This window comes from Populus trichocarpa, chromosome 1 (assembly GCF_000002775.5).
Source record: "Populus trichocarpa isolate Nisqually-1 chromosome 1, P.trichocarpa_v4.1, whole genome shotgun sequence".
NCBI lineage: Eukaryota > Viridiplantae > Streptophyta > Magnoliopsida > Malpighiales > Salicaceae > Populus > Populus trichocarpa.
This window is the reverse complement of record NC_037285.2, coordinates 42,986,422-43,000,737: the sequence shown is the minus strand read 5'-3', so window position 1 is coordinate 43,000,737 and position 14,316 is coordinate 42,986,422. Positions and strand designations below refer to the sequence as shown.

Genomic DNA, 14,316 nt, shown 5'->3' with positions numbered 1-14,316 from the left:
ATGCATTTCCGAGTAAAAAACATTTTGAAAAATAACTACTACCATCTAAATTAGCAAAAATTCTTAACTCATATGAAAAAAAAAAAGAAAAACGGCAAAAACACATGGATATTATGCATTGAAGTGAAGAGGAAATGTTTCTTAACTCATATGAAACATCCTCTTTGGTTTTTCGATTTTATGGCCAACCTTACAGCAATGTTCTGACATAAAACTAAACAAAAGGAAAACATTCGCTCTACCTTTTAGCCACTCCAATCCTCATGAGAGCAAGATAAGCGATTAGGCGATAACCCACAAGCATAATCCCTAATGCTACGGCACCAAGAACTTGGTCATCAAGCCCCACTTTTTTTATTGCAGGATAATCTCCAACTAAACAAACTCCTCCCGCACCACCACAGGTATAGGTGTCACTAGGCTTGTATTGGGACCCCAGCAACAGCTTGTATGTGTATTGACTAATGGAGATGTACTTCACCCAGCTAATGAAGGCAGGGACATGTGTAACATAGTATCCACCAGCGAGCAGGAACGATAGCATGATTACTGATCCCGTTATGGTAGCAGATCTTTGGTTCAACACCAGAGCACCAATAGCCAGTCCTAGACCTCCTGCTACTAACACAGAATACAAGAGAACAAACAGTGTGAGAAAGAAGTTTCCAGGACTGCCTTTCAGCCCTGCCATCCAGTAGGTTATAGTTAAAAATATAGTAGGAAGGACTAGCTCCATTGGGAGGTCACTGACAATCCTTGACATGAAGTATGATGAGAGTCGATACATGCCGGAAGATCGCTCCTTTTCGAGCATTCGGCGTTCTTGGGGGAAAGTGAAAATAGCTTGGAATAAAGGGAAGATGCCCCAAAATCCTGAGTAAAAGAAGAGGAGCCCCATCTGCATTGTATTCAAAGTTAAGATTATAGATACAGTTTAAAAACTAACCTTTCAGTTGACGAACTTGCTTTCAGAAAATGATGAATTGTTGCGAAATGTTACCTGATCTTGTATATGGGATACATCAGATTGCCACCACATGAGCCCTGAGAGGATGGCTACTACCAAGACCTGGCCAATCTTGTGGCCAGAGAAGGAGTCATACTTCCTTTCTTTCACTCCTCTTATCAACAATACAGAAAACTCTTGCCACCAGGTTATGGCCCACCGTGAGACTTGCTTATCATTTAATCCATCTTGAGACGGGTTATCAATTTCATAAACCTCTGACTTCAACTTGTTTGCAAGATTGCTCTTGTAGGCTGAAACTAGATTCTGCTTAACAGTGCCAGGAACCTCACTATTTGAAGATACACCTACGTACAACATATGCAGCACAAGAACACAAGGTCCTCATTGATCGTTTTACTGATTTGTAATAATTAGCCACTCAGGCCAGTCTAAGAGCAATGCCAAAATAGAATATTTAAGCATTCTTCTAGTCTAACAGAGAAGGTCCATTGAAGTTGAATGCTTGTGCTTGTAATTCGTACGTATGATGATCAACTATTCAATTTCTACTGTTTAAAGTCTACTCTTTCTGTCTCAATTAATTCTCAATTCGTCTTTTTGTTTAGCCGTCCCAAAGCTCTTATTTAAAATTCAATTTTAATTTGATATAAAAAAATCACTTTTAATTTAATTGGAAAAGGGATTAATCTAAGAGGACCGACAAATTAAAATCGGTCCGGAGAATTAATAAGGTTTTCAGCGATTGGAATTAACTCTATGGAAGTCCCTAGAGAAATGGGAGACATGCATGCGCGACAAATTGTGGTGCTAATTTGATACGTTTGAGAAATGAAGTTTACTACGGATGAACTGAAGGATTCTTCTATACTATACAAGTGGTTTAAAGTATTTTTTATTTAAAAATATATTAAAATAATATATATTTTTTATTTTTTAAAATTATTTTTATATATAAAAATAATCTAAAAACATAAAAAAAAATTAAAAAAATTAAAAATATAATTTTCATCGAGTTCCGAACATTCAAATAATATACTGCTATATAGAATCCTGTGAACGCAGGAAATTGGGAACCGCAAAGGAAACTTGTAGAAAGTGAATTAATTACAAGTATTTATTGCATCGACAGTTACTTAATGCCGTAGAGACCGATTAACAAAGTAGAAACATACATTTTGTTTGTAAATAAATTGTTTGATTTGAATTATCGATATGATAGATAAATTGAATTTATATATTTAGAGAAGATAAAATTTAATTTTTTATTTATTTCCTATATTATTCTTATTACTTTCATTTTATTTTTTCAAAAATCTTTAATTTTTTTTTAAAAGCTAAATGGATATCTTGTAGTATTTTTAAACATTAAATTTTATTTAGAATTTAATTTTTAATTCTTAAAAAACAGTTACAAATATGAGATTTTATTAAAACCTTCTAATTGCATTTGATTTATAAGATTAAAAGCATTAATTCCACCGAATTAAATTGCATGAGTTCGGAAACATTTCCTTGGTTTGTTCGACAATCTCCCATATACTTAACGAGTTTGGACATGACTTCGATTCTACCAGTAATTTTTCCACAAATCTCTACACACTGCACGGGAACATTTTCTTATCAAACTTGCCGCCGAGTGTAATTAAAAATTACCTCATTGCTAATAAAAAGAAAGAAAACAAGAGAGGATTCAGTTCATTCAATTCGCATTTCAGTCATTAATTGTTTCTGTCTTTCTTTCCTTTTTTTGAGGATATCCACACTTTGCTTTTGAAAAGAAAGAAAGTGGGTGCTATATCTATTTGGGGAATGCTAAAATCATCTTGAGGAAACTTAAATACGTACACGAAATCAGCTAATCACATTGCTAGTTAGAAAACAGTATCAGCTAAAACAAGTACTAAGTAATTGTCTATCTGGAAACTGAAATACGTGCAAGAAAGTAAATCAGGCAAAGCTCAATGCTATACACAATCAGCTAATTAACTATTTTAGTAAGCCTCTTACCAACTCGAATCACAGACACGTAAAGTACTAAAATTAACAACCACTAACAACGCATGCATGCAAAACTTTTTCAGGAAGTGTAGAAGCAAAGTATCACCACTAGCAAAGTAAATATGTAAAATTCCTGAATATAGTATACCTCAAGTAGTTTCTTTAAGTAAAGATTAAAATAAAGATTAGTATGATTAAACATACCATTTGCAAGATCCAAAAGGAAATCGGCAGGATTCATGGGAACTGCTGGAGCATATCCAATGCTGGAAAAGTAATCCATGACTTGTGATCTCTCCCCAAAGTACAATGGGTTGCCTTCTGATAACAACAAAACCTTGTCAAACAAGTAAAACAACCTACTTGAAGGTTGATGGATGGTCATTACAATTGTTCTTCCTCCTTTTGCAAGTTCCCGCAACGTTGACACAATTCTCTGAGCTGTTGTCGAATCAAGACCTGATGTTGGCTCATCCAACAAAAGAAGGCTAGGGTTTATGAGCATTTCTTGGCCTATGCTAACCCTCTTTCTTTCACCCCCAGAAAGCCCTCTCAAAAATTGTCCCCCAATGATGCTATTCTTGCACTTGGTCAAACCTAGTTGAGTGATTACAGATTCTGCATGCATGATCTTCTCTTCTTTAGTAAAAGTATTTTCTAACCTAAGAAGGGCAGTGAAAACCAATGTTTCTGCCACTGTTAAATGAGGGTAAAGAACATCATCTTGAGTAACAAATCCCATGTTCCTTTTCATTGAGTTGGAGAAGCTCTTTCCATTATAGGTTATGTTCCCATCAAGTAGTCCTCCAAGTTTGCCTCCTAATGCAGTTAATAGAGTTGTTTTGGAACTGCCTGATGGACCTAACATGGCTAACATTTCACCAGGTAGAACCTTGCCTGTGACTCCCTTCAAGATAATTTTTTCTTCTGTTTTGGTAATCTTTCCACAAAAACCTGATTTCGTGAATTTGATCTTGTAGACTACATCCTCAAACTGTGCATTTAATCAAAACCAAGATTACGTACCTTAAAAATGCAAGAAACAGATAAAAAAAATGAACCAGAAAACATGCAATGAAACCATCATGTAATCAAGCCATTTATATCAAAATAAAAATGGCACTAAACTAATGGAAAGAAAGAAAAAAGTTTAAATTCTTATATATCAGTCCTACCTTCAAAGCAATAGCACTATTGGCTTTCTTGAAAATGGCTGCAACTTCTGGTTGTTTCTCATTTTGTGCCTCTATGTCAGCCATCTCTTCTTCCATGTTGGTACCTCAATCTATGATTTCTCTTTCAATCTAAAAACAAATGACAGAGATTAACGTCCAGCTCCTTTGTTTCAGTCAACTGTTGTTATTCTTATATGTCAAGTAGAAGCACGATTGTTCCAAAAAAAAAAAAAGTAGAAGCACGTATTGTATGTGACACAAAAGTAGGGAACAAAAAAGGAGAAGAGAGAAGAGGAGGCTAGAATAGGGTTCATGCGAGAGAAGTGAAGAAGACGAGCAGGGTTAACTGAAACAAAGGGAGAGATGCTTGGCTTTTCAAGATGAGGAATGTTAACTTGTTGAACTGCTTACTTTGGCTTTTGCTGGGTTTGCTTTACCAAAAGTTTTACAAGTTTAATTATACCCGTATTTAGAGCATTTCTATCTCCTTTTCTGTTATATTATATCACGATACCATTACTATCTATAGTATTTGTCTCAGCTACCTAGCTAGACTTTTTTTTTCTTTCAAGTCCCAATCTAGTAAGTTGGGAAGTTATGGGAAAAGAATTCTGTCATATGGTGCTTCTTTTGTATATCTAATTTTTTTTATTTCTTTATATTCTATATATTTATTTATGTGATTTTGCCTATAACATTGAAATTTGTCAATTTTGATCTTATTGGTAGGGTTTGTGATCATGATCAGATAAGAAAACCAAACAAAATTAGGAAGTTTATTCATATCATTAATAGTAGTGTTTCTTGACATTATTAATTGTCAAATCATTAAATTTTATTTTCAATCAAATATAATATTAATTGATAAAATTAGGGAGGGAGTCAATTAAAAAAGAAAAACAATTGAGTCAATTGGATTAACCCCAAACCCAAGACCTGAGCTATGAGACAAGAAAAACCGAATAAAAATCAAATTCAATGTTGAAAGATTTATAACTCGGGTCATGAGACTGAGATAATCTCTTAGAAAAAAATTGAAAACACAATCAAATTTAACCGGGGTTAAAATGCCAAAAATCGAGTACCTGATCATGAGACCAAGATATACCCATAAAAAACAAATCAAAATATATTATGAAGTTCAATTTTCAACTGAACTAACGTTGAATGATGAAAATGAAAAAAAAAATCAATTAGAAAACGAACAACAAAAAAACAACCCGAGTAAATTCGGATTAATCTGTTAAGCACTATTATCATGTCATGAGGCCAGAATAACCTAATAGAAAGTAAATAAAAAAGCATGAAGCCTAATTTCTAATCAACTCAATATTAAATGATGGAATTGAAAAATATTTAATTAAAAAAAAAACTTGAGTCAACCGTGTTAACTCGCTAAACCCGAGATCTGTATTATGAGAGTGAAATAACCTAATAAAAAAAATAAATCTAATATTAAATGATTCAATTTTCTTTTAAAAAAACATTGATTGAAAACCAGTCAAATAGGGGAAAAAAACAAAACATTTTTCCAATAAATAGTGTTTTGTGAGTAGAGGTATAGTAAAAACTCTTTCTCTTTTAGTTTTTTTATTAATTATATAAAAAAAAAACTGATATTGTTTTAGGTTATATTGATTTAGCTTATCTTACTATCAATGTAAAAAGCATTATTCTTCCTCGGCAGTGCAAATTTTATTGTTCTTAAGGCATGGATAAGTAAACTTTGGTCAATGTACTTTTTTATTTTTACCTTTGGATCCCTATAGTTTTTGGTGTTGATATTTAAGTCTTAAGACTTTGGGAGAGAAAGTTAAAAAAAGAGAGAGAGAGAGAGAGAAAGTAGCTTAAAAGGGATACAATAAAGACAGGTTTTGATGGATTATATTCTAACTATAAAAGAAGTTGATCTTGTTGTCAATGAGTTCATTTAAAAAAAAAAGTTTGATGGAGGTTATATGAACCTTTAATTACGCCAGAAAAAATATATCAGAATCTTCCAAGTTTGTTTTGATTCAATATTAATTTTTAGATTTTGAATTGATTGAATGATAATTTTAAGGTTGAAAACATAGTTATTGAGGTTCATATAATGTGTTTTTAGCCCAAAATACCCAAACATAGTCATCCATTCATTGAAAAAAAAGATTAAAGTGTTATCCATGTAAGTTTTTTTTTTTAAAAAAAAAACATGCATACTTGGGTTTTTTCTGATAGGTCAGATATGTTTGGGCTTTTCTTCCATATCCAAGAGTGCTTAAGTTTTATTTTAAAAGGCTAGGCACGCCAAATTGCCTTATTCTTTTGGCCCTTTACCCTTTTCTATTTATTTTTTTTATAATTTATAATGAAATTCTCTCTCAATATAATTATTAAAATGATATTTAAAAAATATCAAGTTAGGTCATAATATTCAAATAAGATTGGATGCTTTTTATGATAATATTAATAATTATTTTAAAAATAATTATATAAGAACTTTATATGCATAATGTTTATTTAAAAAATTGCTCATGAATAATCAACAAACACAAAAATAAAGTATCTATTTTGTTATTTTCTATTATAAATTTTTTAATATTGTTTTCTCATATTAGTTATTCTTTTATTTTTTTTTTCATATATTCACGTTAAAATTGTAAAAGCATGTTTGTTTTATTGAGAATTTTTTTAGTTCATGATTTTCTTTTTATTTTAAAAAATCATGCTTGTGATAAAAAAAAACATGTTTTTGGCGCAAAAAAAAAGATACATGAATAAGGATTGACATTTTGATTAAATGAATACTATTTTCTCCTTAATTTAAATCATTTAAATTCTTTCAAATATTTTTTTTAATTGCCTTAAGTTTTTATTAAAAAAAAAAACTAAGTTGCGAGAAAAAAAATTACATATTTTTTCAAATGAAATGCATGAATAAGAAATAAGAGTTTTTTTTTATGATAGGAATATATTTTTTCTCCAAACTTTAAATATTTTTCTTTCCAATGAATATTTATTTTAATTAAAAAAATCAACACAATAGCGCACGGGTAAGATGACTAGGTAACCCTCACATGACATTGATCACCTCAACAATGTTGTGTTTTTTTTTCTAGTCATCAAAATATTTTTTTTATTTTATCCTTTTACAATGTGTTATTTCATATTTAAGCTTAAGAAGTTATTTTGGCTAGCTTGCTACGAGGATATCAAGGTGTTAAGAAATTTCCTAACATTTAATTAATGTTCAACTTTACAAAATAAAAATTGATTTTATTGCTTAAAAGCATTGAAAATTTAGAGACTCAATTTAACATTATGTCTAAAACCAAGGGTTATTTTCCAGCATTGTTGAGATCATATTTTAAGTTTTAATATTAAATTTCTTCTCTTTGGAATTGTAAATCAGAGGGGTTAAACATTTTATTTACTTTTATAACATTTTTAAAGATTGAATTCCATTTAGAATTCAATTCTTAACACTTAAAGAGGGTCTTAAACATGAAATTTCATTAAAACCTCTTAATTGAATTCAATTAAGAGGGTTCTAAATATGATGTAAAGTAAATTTTATTGAATAACTAATAGGATGTCATTAATTACTCTCGAAACACTATAAAATTTTCTCACTAAATAGAAACTAATAAATGCTCTAGATAATGTCAACTAGTATTCTAAAAATAATGAATAACGTTTTGTCATAGTTTTATTCAATCCTTAATAAACAAGTAAAATTCCATAAGCAAATATAGTGTCAATTAGGTAACATTAATAGTCAAGTCACCATTATCTAGTAAAATGCATAATTATAAAAACTTGATTCGGGACAAGAATCGGGTCATGGGTTGAAAGAGTCAACCTGGATCGACCTAATTTTTTTTAAAAAAAAACATCAAAGCCTATAATTCTCTAAGTCTTTCTCAAACAAACTAAAACCCCTCTTTTAAAGCCCATAATTTTCTATATAAAAGAAAAAAAAAACCCTAGACAAACTAATATCCCTAGCCACCACTTCCTTTTCTACAATCACCACTCCTAAACTAAACACCGCAACCTTCACCCAAAGAAGAAGCAATTTCATGGTCATAATTATTATTATGCTCAAAATCTTTTCTTTTTTGTTATTATTCCAATCTCTCATCATCATCATCATCATCATCATCATCTTCTTTGTTTTCAATCTTTCATCTTTTTTTTTTCTCTATCAACCATAAGCTAGAGATATAGATAATATAAAAATGTATTGAGAAGGTGGTTAAAGAGAAAGGAAATTATGGATTGACGAGGAATGAAGGAAAGATAACAAGGTGATTGAATGGAATTGGATTGGTTTGCAATGGTGGGTTTTGACTGGGTTAACTGCGCGCTTGCCTTATTTTTCCTTTAACTTGGATCAACTAGGTCTCGGGTCGATTGAGTCCCGGTCATTTCTCTAGGCTAGTTCAGGTTTTATAACTATGGTAAAATAACAAATATTTAGGTTCGTTATCCAACTAAGAGCCCGTTTGATATTGTGATAATTATTGATTTTTAAAGTGTTTTTTGCTTAGAAATATATTGAAATAATATTTTTTTATTTTTTAAAAATTTATTTTTAATATTAACATATCAAAACAATCTGAAAAAAAAAATTGAAGTGAAGAAAGAAAAAATTAAAAAGTTTTAAATTTTTTAAAAAACTCTTTTAAAATACAAAAACAACTAAACTCTTAACAATTCAAAATGTACTATTTTTTTCAACTAATTTTTATGCACCCTATTTCTTAAAAAACAAAAATTTATTTTCCTACTAAAAAAAAAAAAAAACTCGAAAGACGAGGTATTTATCAGGACTCGTTTTATCTATAGTGCTTTCAGAAACCGAAACACTATGTTTCTGTTCCTGTCCTTTCTTCTCCTTCTAAAAAATCCATCTCTTGCTCAAAGTTTAAATGATGATGGACAAGATGTTAAAAGATCTCATTTCCCGGATGGTTTCTTCTTCGGAACAAGCACTTCTTCATATCAGGTAAGCGTTCACTGATCTTTCTCTGCAAAATCACCTTAAAAGCTTCAACTTTCAATTTCATTTTATGTTCCAGGTTGAAGGAGCTTATATTGAAGATGGTAAGGGTCTCAACAACTGGGATGTTTTTAGTCATATCCCAGGTAATCAAATATTAAAACTTTAATTCAACATATGCCAGTTTGTATATAAGGACACAAATTGGGTTGTTAACTATGTCAATTTGATTATCAAACATTTGCAGGAAACATAAAGAACAATGACAATGGAGATATAGCAGACAACCATTATTATCGTTTCTTGGTATTAGTTTGACTTTCGTTTGCCTTGCCTGTTTTTCAAATCAAACATCTTGAATCTCAAAGTGGATACCTTTTTTTTTTTTTCTAATTTTGTGGACAGGAAGATATTGAGTTAATGTGTTCACTTGGAACTAATGCATATAGGTTCTCTATATCATGGACTAGAATTCTGCCAAGTATGTGTATCTGCAATCATATTTCAATGAATTCGAGTATGATTTGATTTGAATTTGGAAATATATGATGATTAGTGATGTTTATGGGGCTGTAATAGGAGGAAAGTTCGGTCAAGTTAATCCAAGAGGAATCATGTTCTATAACAAACTTATAGACAATCTATTGGAGAGGGGTAATTTTGTTCTTTTATTGTTTAGATTTTTGGATATTTAAAGAAAATTGATACTAAGTCATTGCAATTTTTTATAATAAAATGCAGGATTGGAACCATTTGTGACGATACACCATCACGACATCCCACAAGAGCTCGTGGATAGATACGGAGGATGGCTCAGTCCTCTAATGCAGTAATTAATGCTCACATTGTGAAAAATTTTGAGCTTTAGCTAGTGGTTCTGTTAATTTTGTTGTTGTATTCTTTTGCTTCTTTTTGGTGGGTTTCCTCATTTTTTGCCATTATTATCAAAATTCTGATTTGGTCCTTGAAATTCTTACTTATTTTTTTTTTTTTTATTTTTTTTCATTTTGAGGGCTGTTTTTGAATACATGCATTTTGGATACTTAGGATGAGACAGTTCTTGTGTTATACATATGCTATATCAAGTTCATTTGGACATTAAGCAATTAAGTTATTGTAATACCTAAATTTGGATATTCTTGTAGGGAAGACTTTGTATATTTTGCTGAAATTTGTTTCAAGAGCTTTGGGGATAGAATAAAAAATTGGATAACCATGAATGAGCCAAACCTACTCGTGGACATGTCTTATATAAGGGGATGGTACCCTCCAGCTCACTGTTCACCCCCTTTCGGCAACTGTTCTGCCGGAAATTCTGATATAGAGCCTCTCATTGCTATGCATAACATGATATTGGGACATGCCAAGGCAGTAAAGCTATACCGTGAACATTTTCAGGTGATAGAATGAGCACTGTTGTAGGATAATATGCACTGCTGCATTGCTTTGATTTTTTTAGTAAAATTATTTCTCTTGTTGCAGCTGAAACAAGGTGGTTCTATAGGGATTGTTGGATTTACAGAATATTTTGAACCGTTAAGAGACAATGAATTAGATCGGCAAGCTGTGAGTAGGGCCCTGGCCTTCACTAATGCCTGGTAAATGTTCTTGATTACTAATGAAGTGAGAAGTAGATGCAGAAAAGTATTAAATTCTATGACATGTTCAGAAAACGTGGGTGGGTGTCAAACTTTATGTTCTGTCCTTCTTCCTATTCTAACTGGTAGCAAGGTTTAAGACGTGGCCTATGCTTTGTCACTCTATCATATATGATCAATTGTCTTCAAACCACCCAACTGACAATCATAATGGGAAATGATGTAGACAAGCACATGCGTGGTGGTCCAAAACCATCTTTTATCTATGATATATGATAAAACACTGATATATATACATATGGTGTGTATTTGATTATTATAACTCTGAAATTACAAAAGAATACACCATTGACAGCACAGTGATCATTTCTTTTTTCCATCAACCTAGATATTTTAGGGATTTCTGTGAACAACACCTTATTTTTAGCACGCGATCCCTAAATAATTTCCATCCAGTGGATGAAAAGCGAGAGTTCATCACTTCATTGTAATGTGCACAAGATTGCTGTCTTTTATTTTGCATGATGATTTATAACCACCAGTGAGATATGAGATATTAGTAGTGATATTAAACCTGAATATAAGCTAAAGAAATTGGATAGAAGTTGATTTGGTCAAATATAGACTCGGTTAAACAACTTTGTTTGAACTTATTTTTTATTAAAAAGAAACTTGAAACACACCGTTTAATAATTTGCTTTGAAATTTATCCAACCTGTGTGATCGGGCATTGAGCTGGACTGGGTTTAATAAATTTAATATTCCCAATGATACCTTTGTATCTTCATGGTTTGTCCTTTTTCTTGTTTTTTGTATCAAGTTTGCAATGTTGTTTGAGTTACGAATTGATCCATAATAGTTTGTAGAGAATTTTTATATCGTTTTAGAAAGTTCTGAAATCAATCCAATTAGTCAGATTAGCGGGCTTCAGATTGATCCCCGCAAGGGACCTCTGCGAGTCCCATTGGTTTGACTAAAGGTGATCGTTCAGGAACCTAAACCAACAGTATAGCATTACTCTAATTAAGATGGATCGTAAGAAGCTGATTTTTTCTTGCTTATGCAGGCTGTTCGATGCTGTAGTATTTGGGGATTACCCTGCCGAAATGCGCCTTTATCTTGGAAGTGCACTGCCAACATTCTCACCAGAAGAAACTAGCTACGTAAAAGGAAGCTTAGATTTCATTGGTATGAACTTTTACACATCATTATATGCCAAAGATTGCATCCATTCTGCTTGCACCTCAGGCGGGGATCGCCCTATTCGAGGCTTTGTTCACACAACTGGAGAACGGGATGGTGAGCCGATCGGAGGACGAGTATGATAGTATTACTCATAACATTTATCTTCCTAGCAGTCCCTTTCCGCTTCTATTTTAATTTTTTTGATCATTGCAGTGTGGGAATCCAAGGTTCTTTGTGGTCCCAGAGGGAATGGAGAAGATTGTCAACTACATGAAAGAGAGATACAATAACATGCCTATGTTTGTGACTGAAAATGGTGAAGTATCACAGTTATATATTTTTCTTTGTACAAAAACACTCTGTTCTGTTAGTGAAATGCTTTTAATCTTGCTCCTGTCATGGGTTCGTTGCTAATTTTCATATTTGTTTTGGTTTTATTATGTGTATTTTGGCACTATAGGGTTTTCTCCCCCGCAACAAAATGATCAAGTTCAGGCGTTATTGCAAGACACCAACAGAGTAAACTTCCATAAATCCTATCTTGCTGCTTTGGCTAGAGCAATAAGGTGAAAGGGTCACTTTTTTTTTTCTTTTTTCAGACAGTTTTCTTTCTTGTCTTGAGCATCTTGATTACATGTATAAATTGAATGACAAGTTGTGTGAAGTAAAATGTTTTTCCTGAAACATTGACATAGGAATGGAGCAGATGTTCGTGGATATTTCGTGTGGAGCTTGGTAGATAACTTCGAATGGATAGATGGCTACTCCCAGCGATATGGACTCTATTATGTTGATCGCCAGACACTTGAACGTGTGCCAAAGCTTTCGGCAAAGTGGTATAAAAATTTCCTTGCAAATGGCTCTTCTAATCACAACAATGAAGAAGATTTGACCATAAGATCATTCAGAAATACAAATGCCATAATATGAGGACCAGAAGCTTCAAAAGCAGCAGTATAATGGCATGGATAGGGGTGAAGAGGGACCAAGAAAAAAGCCTAAAAATGTATTATTATATTTGTCTACGAGTGGCTACCAGAAGAAATGTTATTGATATTTGTAAGATTGTTGATGATTATGCCAATAGTTGACATCGTTCAAAAAAGTCAACTATTTATATTTATTGAAAATGAGATTGCTGAAAATTTTGAGATTGATTCCATAGTCGACGAAGAATACATTTCAAAATAGGAATAATTAATAGAAAAATTAAGGATGTCATACTATTTTTATTTTTATTATTATATTATATATTAAAAAAACATTGGGCGGAAACATTTATATGAAAAATGAAACATTTCATTTATTTTTTTTACATTTTTTTATTGGATCCGTCAAACTATTTTTACACCCTCAAATTTATTGTTTTATTAGAATTTTTTATTGGGTCATTTTGCTTCTTATTTAATAATTATAATTCAGTTTTATAAAATTAACTCTCGATAAATTATGTAACAATGTTTGAGATCATTAAAATGTAAGGCAATATGAAATGAAAAAAATATTAAAAAAAAAAAAATGAAACATAAAAGAAAGACAATCTATTATGGGTTGGCAAAATGCAACATAGTGTATATTTGAAAAAATAAAATTTTATTTTATTTATTCAAATTAATTAAAAATTTTAAAATTTAATTTCAAACTGAAACAACTATTCATCCTGTTTTTTTATATAAGAAATAACATTTGTATCTTAGCTTCCCGGTTTAATTTTTGGTTGGAATCAATAAACTTGTTATCATTTATTAGCATATATAAACTTGTTATCAAACTGAAACAACCTTTTAGTTTATAGTTAACCAAAAACTTTAATGATAAAAAAATGTTAACAATGCCAGCAAATTTTTTGATTTAATGAAAAAAATACTTCATTCCACAACATAACACATGGAATCAAACTAGCAACTTTACTCCATTTTCTTATCAATTGTTTTTATTATGAAAACATATTGTTTTTTAATCAAGATAATTAAAATAAATGAGAAATTTTTATTTCTAGTTAAAAAAAACTCTTTTTCTTATTAATTTTTTTTTATGAAAACATATTGTTTTTAACAGTAGCATTTTTTTAAGCAAAAACTTATCACAATGTAAAAAGCAAGTTTCAAACAAAAAAGTAAATAATGTCTTCATTATTTTTATGTGGCTATATGACAAAAAATTAAATAATAACCAATTCATGAAAACCATATAAAAATTTAAAATTAAAAGACTATTTAATTCTTATTGAATATTAATATGAATTTTTTTATAATTTATAACATACTATGCTCCTATAAAATTGTTAAGAAAGTGATTGCAAACCTAAACAAAGGTCTAATCCCATAAGCTAGCCTCAAAAGAGGAAAGGGCAAGCAAGTGTAGGCCATGGGCCCGAAGAACGTGGGCCTGGATTAGGCCTGCTTT

General features: G+C 31.1%; 2 protein-coding genes across 2 annotated transcripts; one reads left to right on the top strand and one right to left on the bottom strand.

Annotated features, from left to right (window-relative positions):
• Window positions 1–111: 111 nt before the first annotated feature.
• Window positions 112–4,594, bottom strand: LOC18095621 (ABC transporter G family member 9). Its single transcript, XM_006370241.3, has 4 exons — window positions 4,144–4,594; window positions 3,173–3,962; window positions 1,001–1,314; window positions 112–898 (listed from the first exon to the last, which is right to left on the bottom strand). Exons 1-4 carry the CDS (start codon window positions 4,237–4,239, stop codon window positions 239–241), a joined length of 1,860 nt encoding a protein of 619 aa, XP_006370303.3. The 5' UTR covers window positions 4,240–4,594; the 3' UTR covers window positions 112–238.
• A 4,372-nt stretch (window positions 4,595–8,966) lies between these two features.
• LOC18095620 (beta-glucosidase 18) lies at window positions 8,967–13,065 on the top strand. Its single transcript, XM_006370240.3, has 12 exons — window positions 8,967–9,133; window positions 9,207–9,273; window positions 9,375–9,433; window positions 9,533–9,608; window positions 9,707–9,781; window positions 9,869–9,956; window positions 10,273–10,525; window positions 10,610–10,725; window positions 11,792–12,044; window positions 12,124–12,226; window positions 12,371–12,476; window positions 12,606–13,065. The coding sequence occupies exons 1-12, from the start codon at window positions 8,996–8,998 to the stop codon at window positions 12,838–12,840; spliced, it is 1,569 nt and encodes a 522-aa protein (XP_006370302.2). The 5' UTR covers window positions 8,967–8,995; the 3' UTR covers window positions 12,841–13,065.
• Window positions 13,066–14,316: the final 1,251 nt, after the last annotated feature.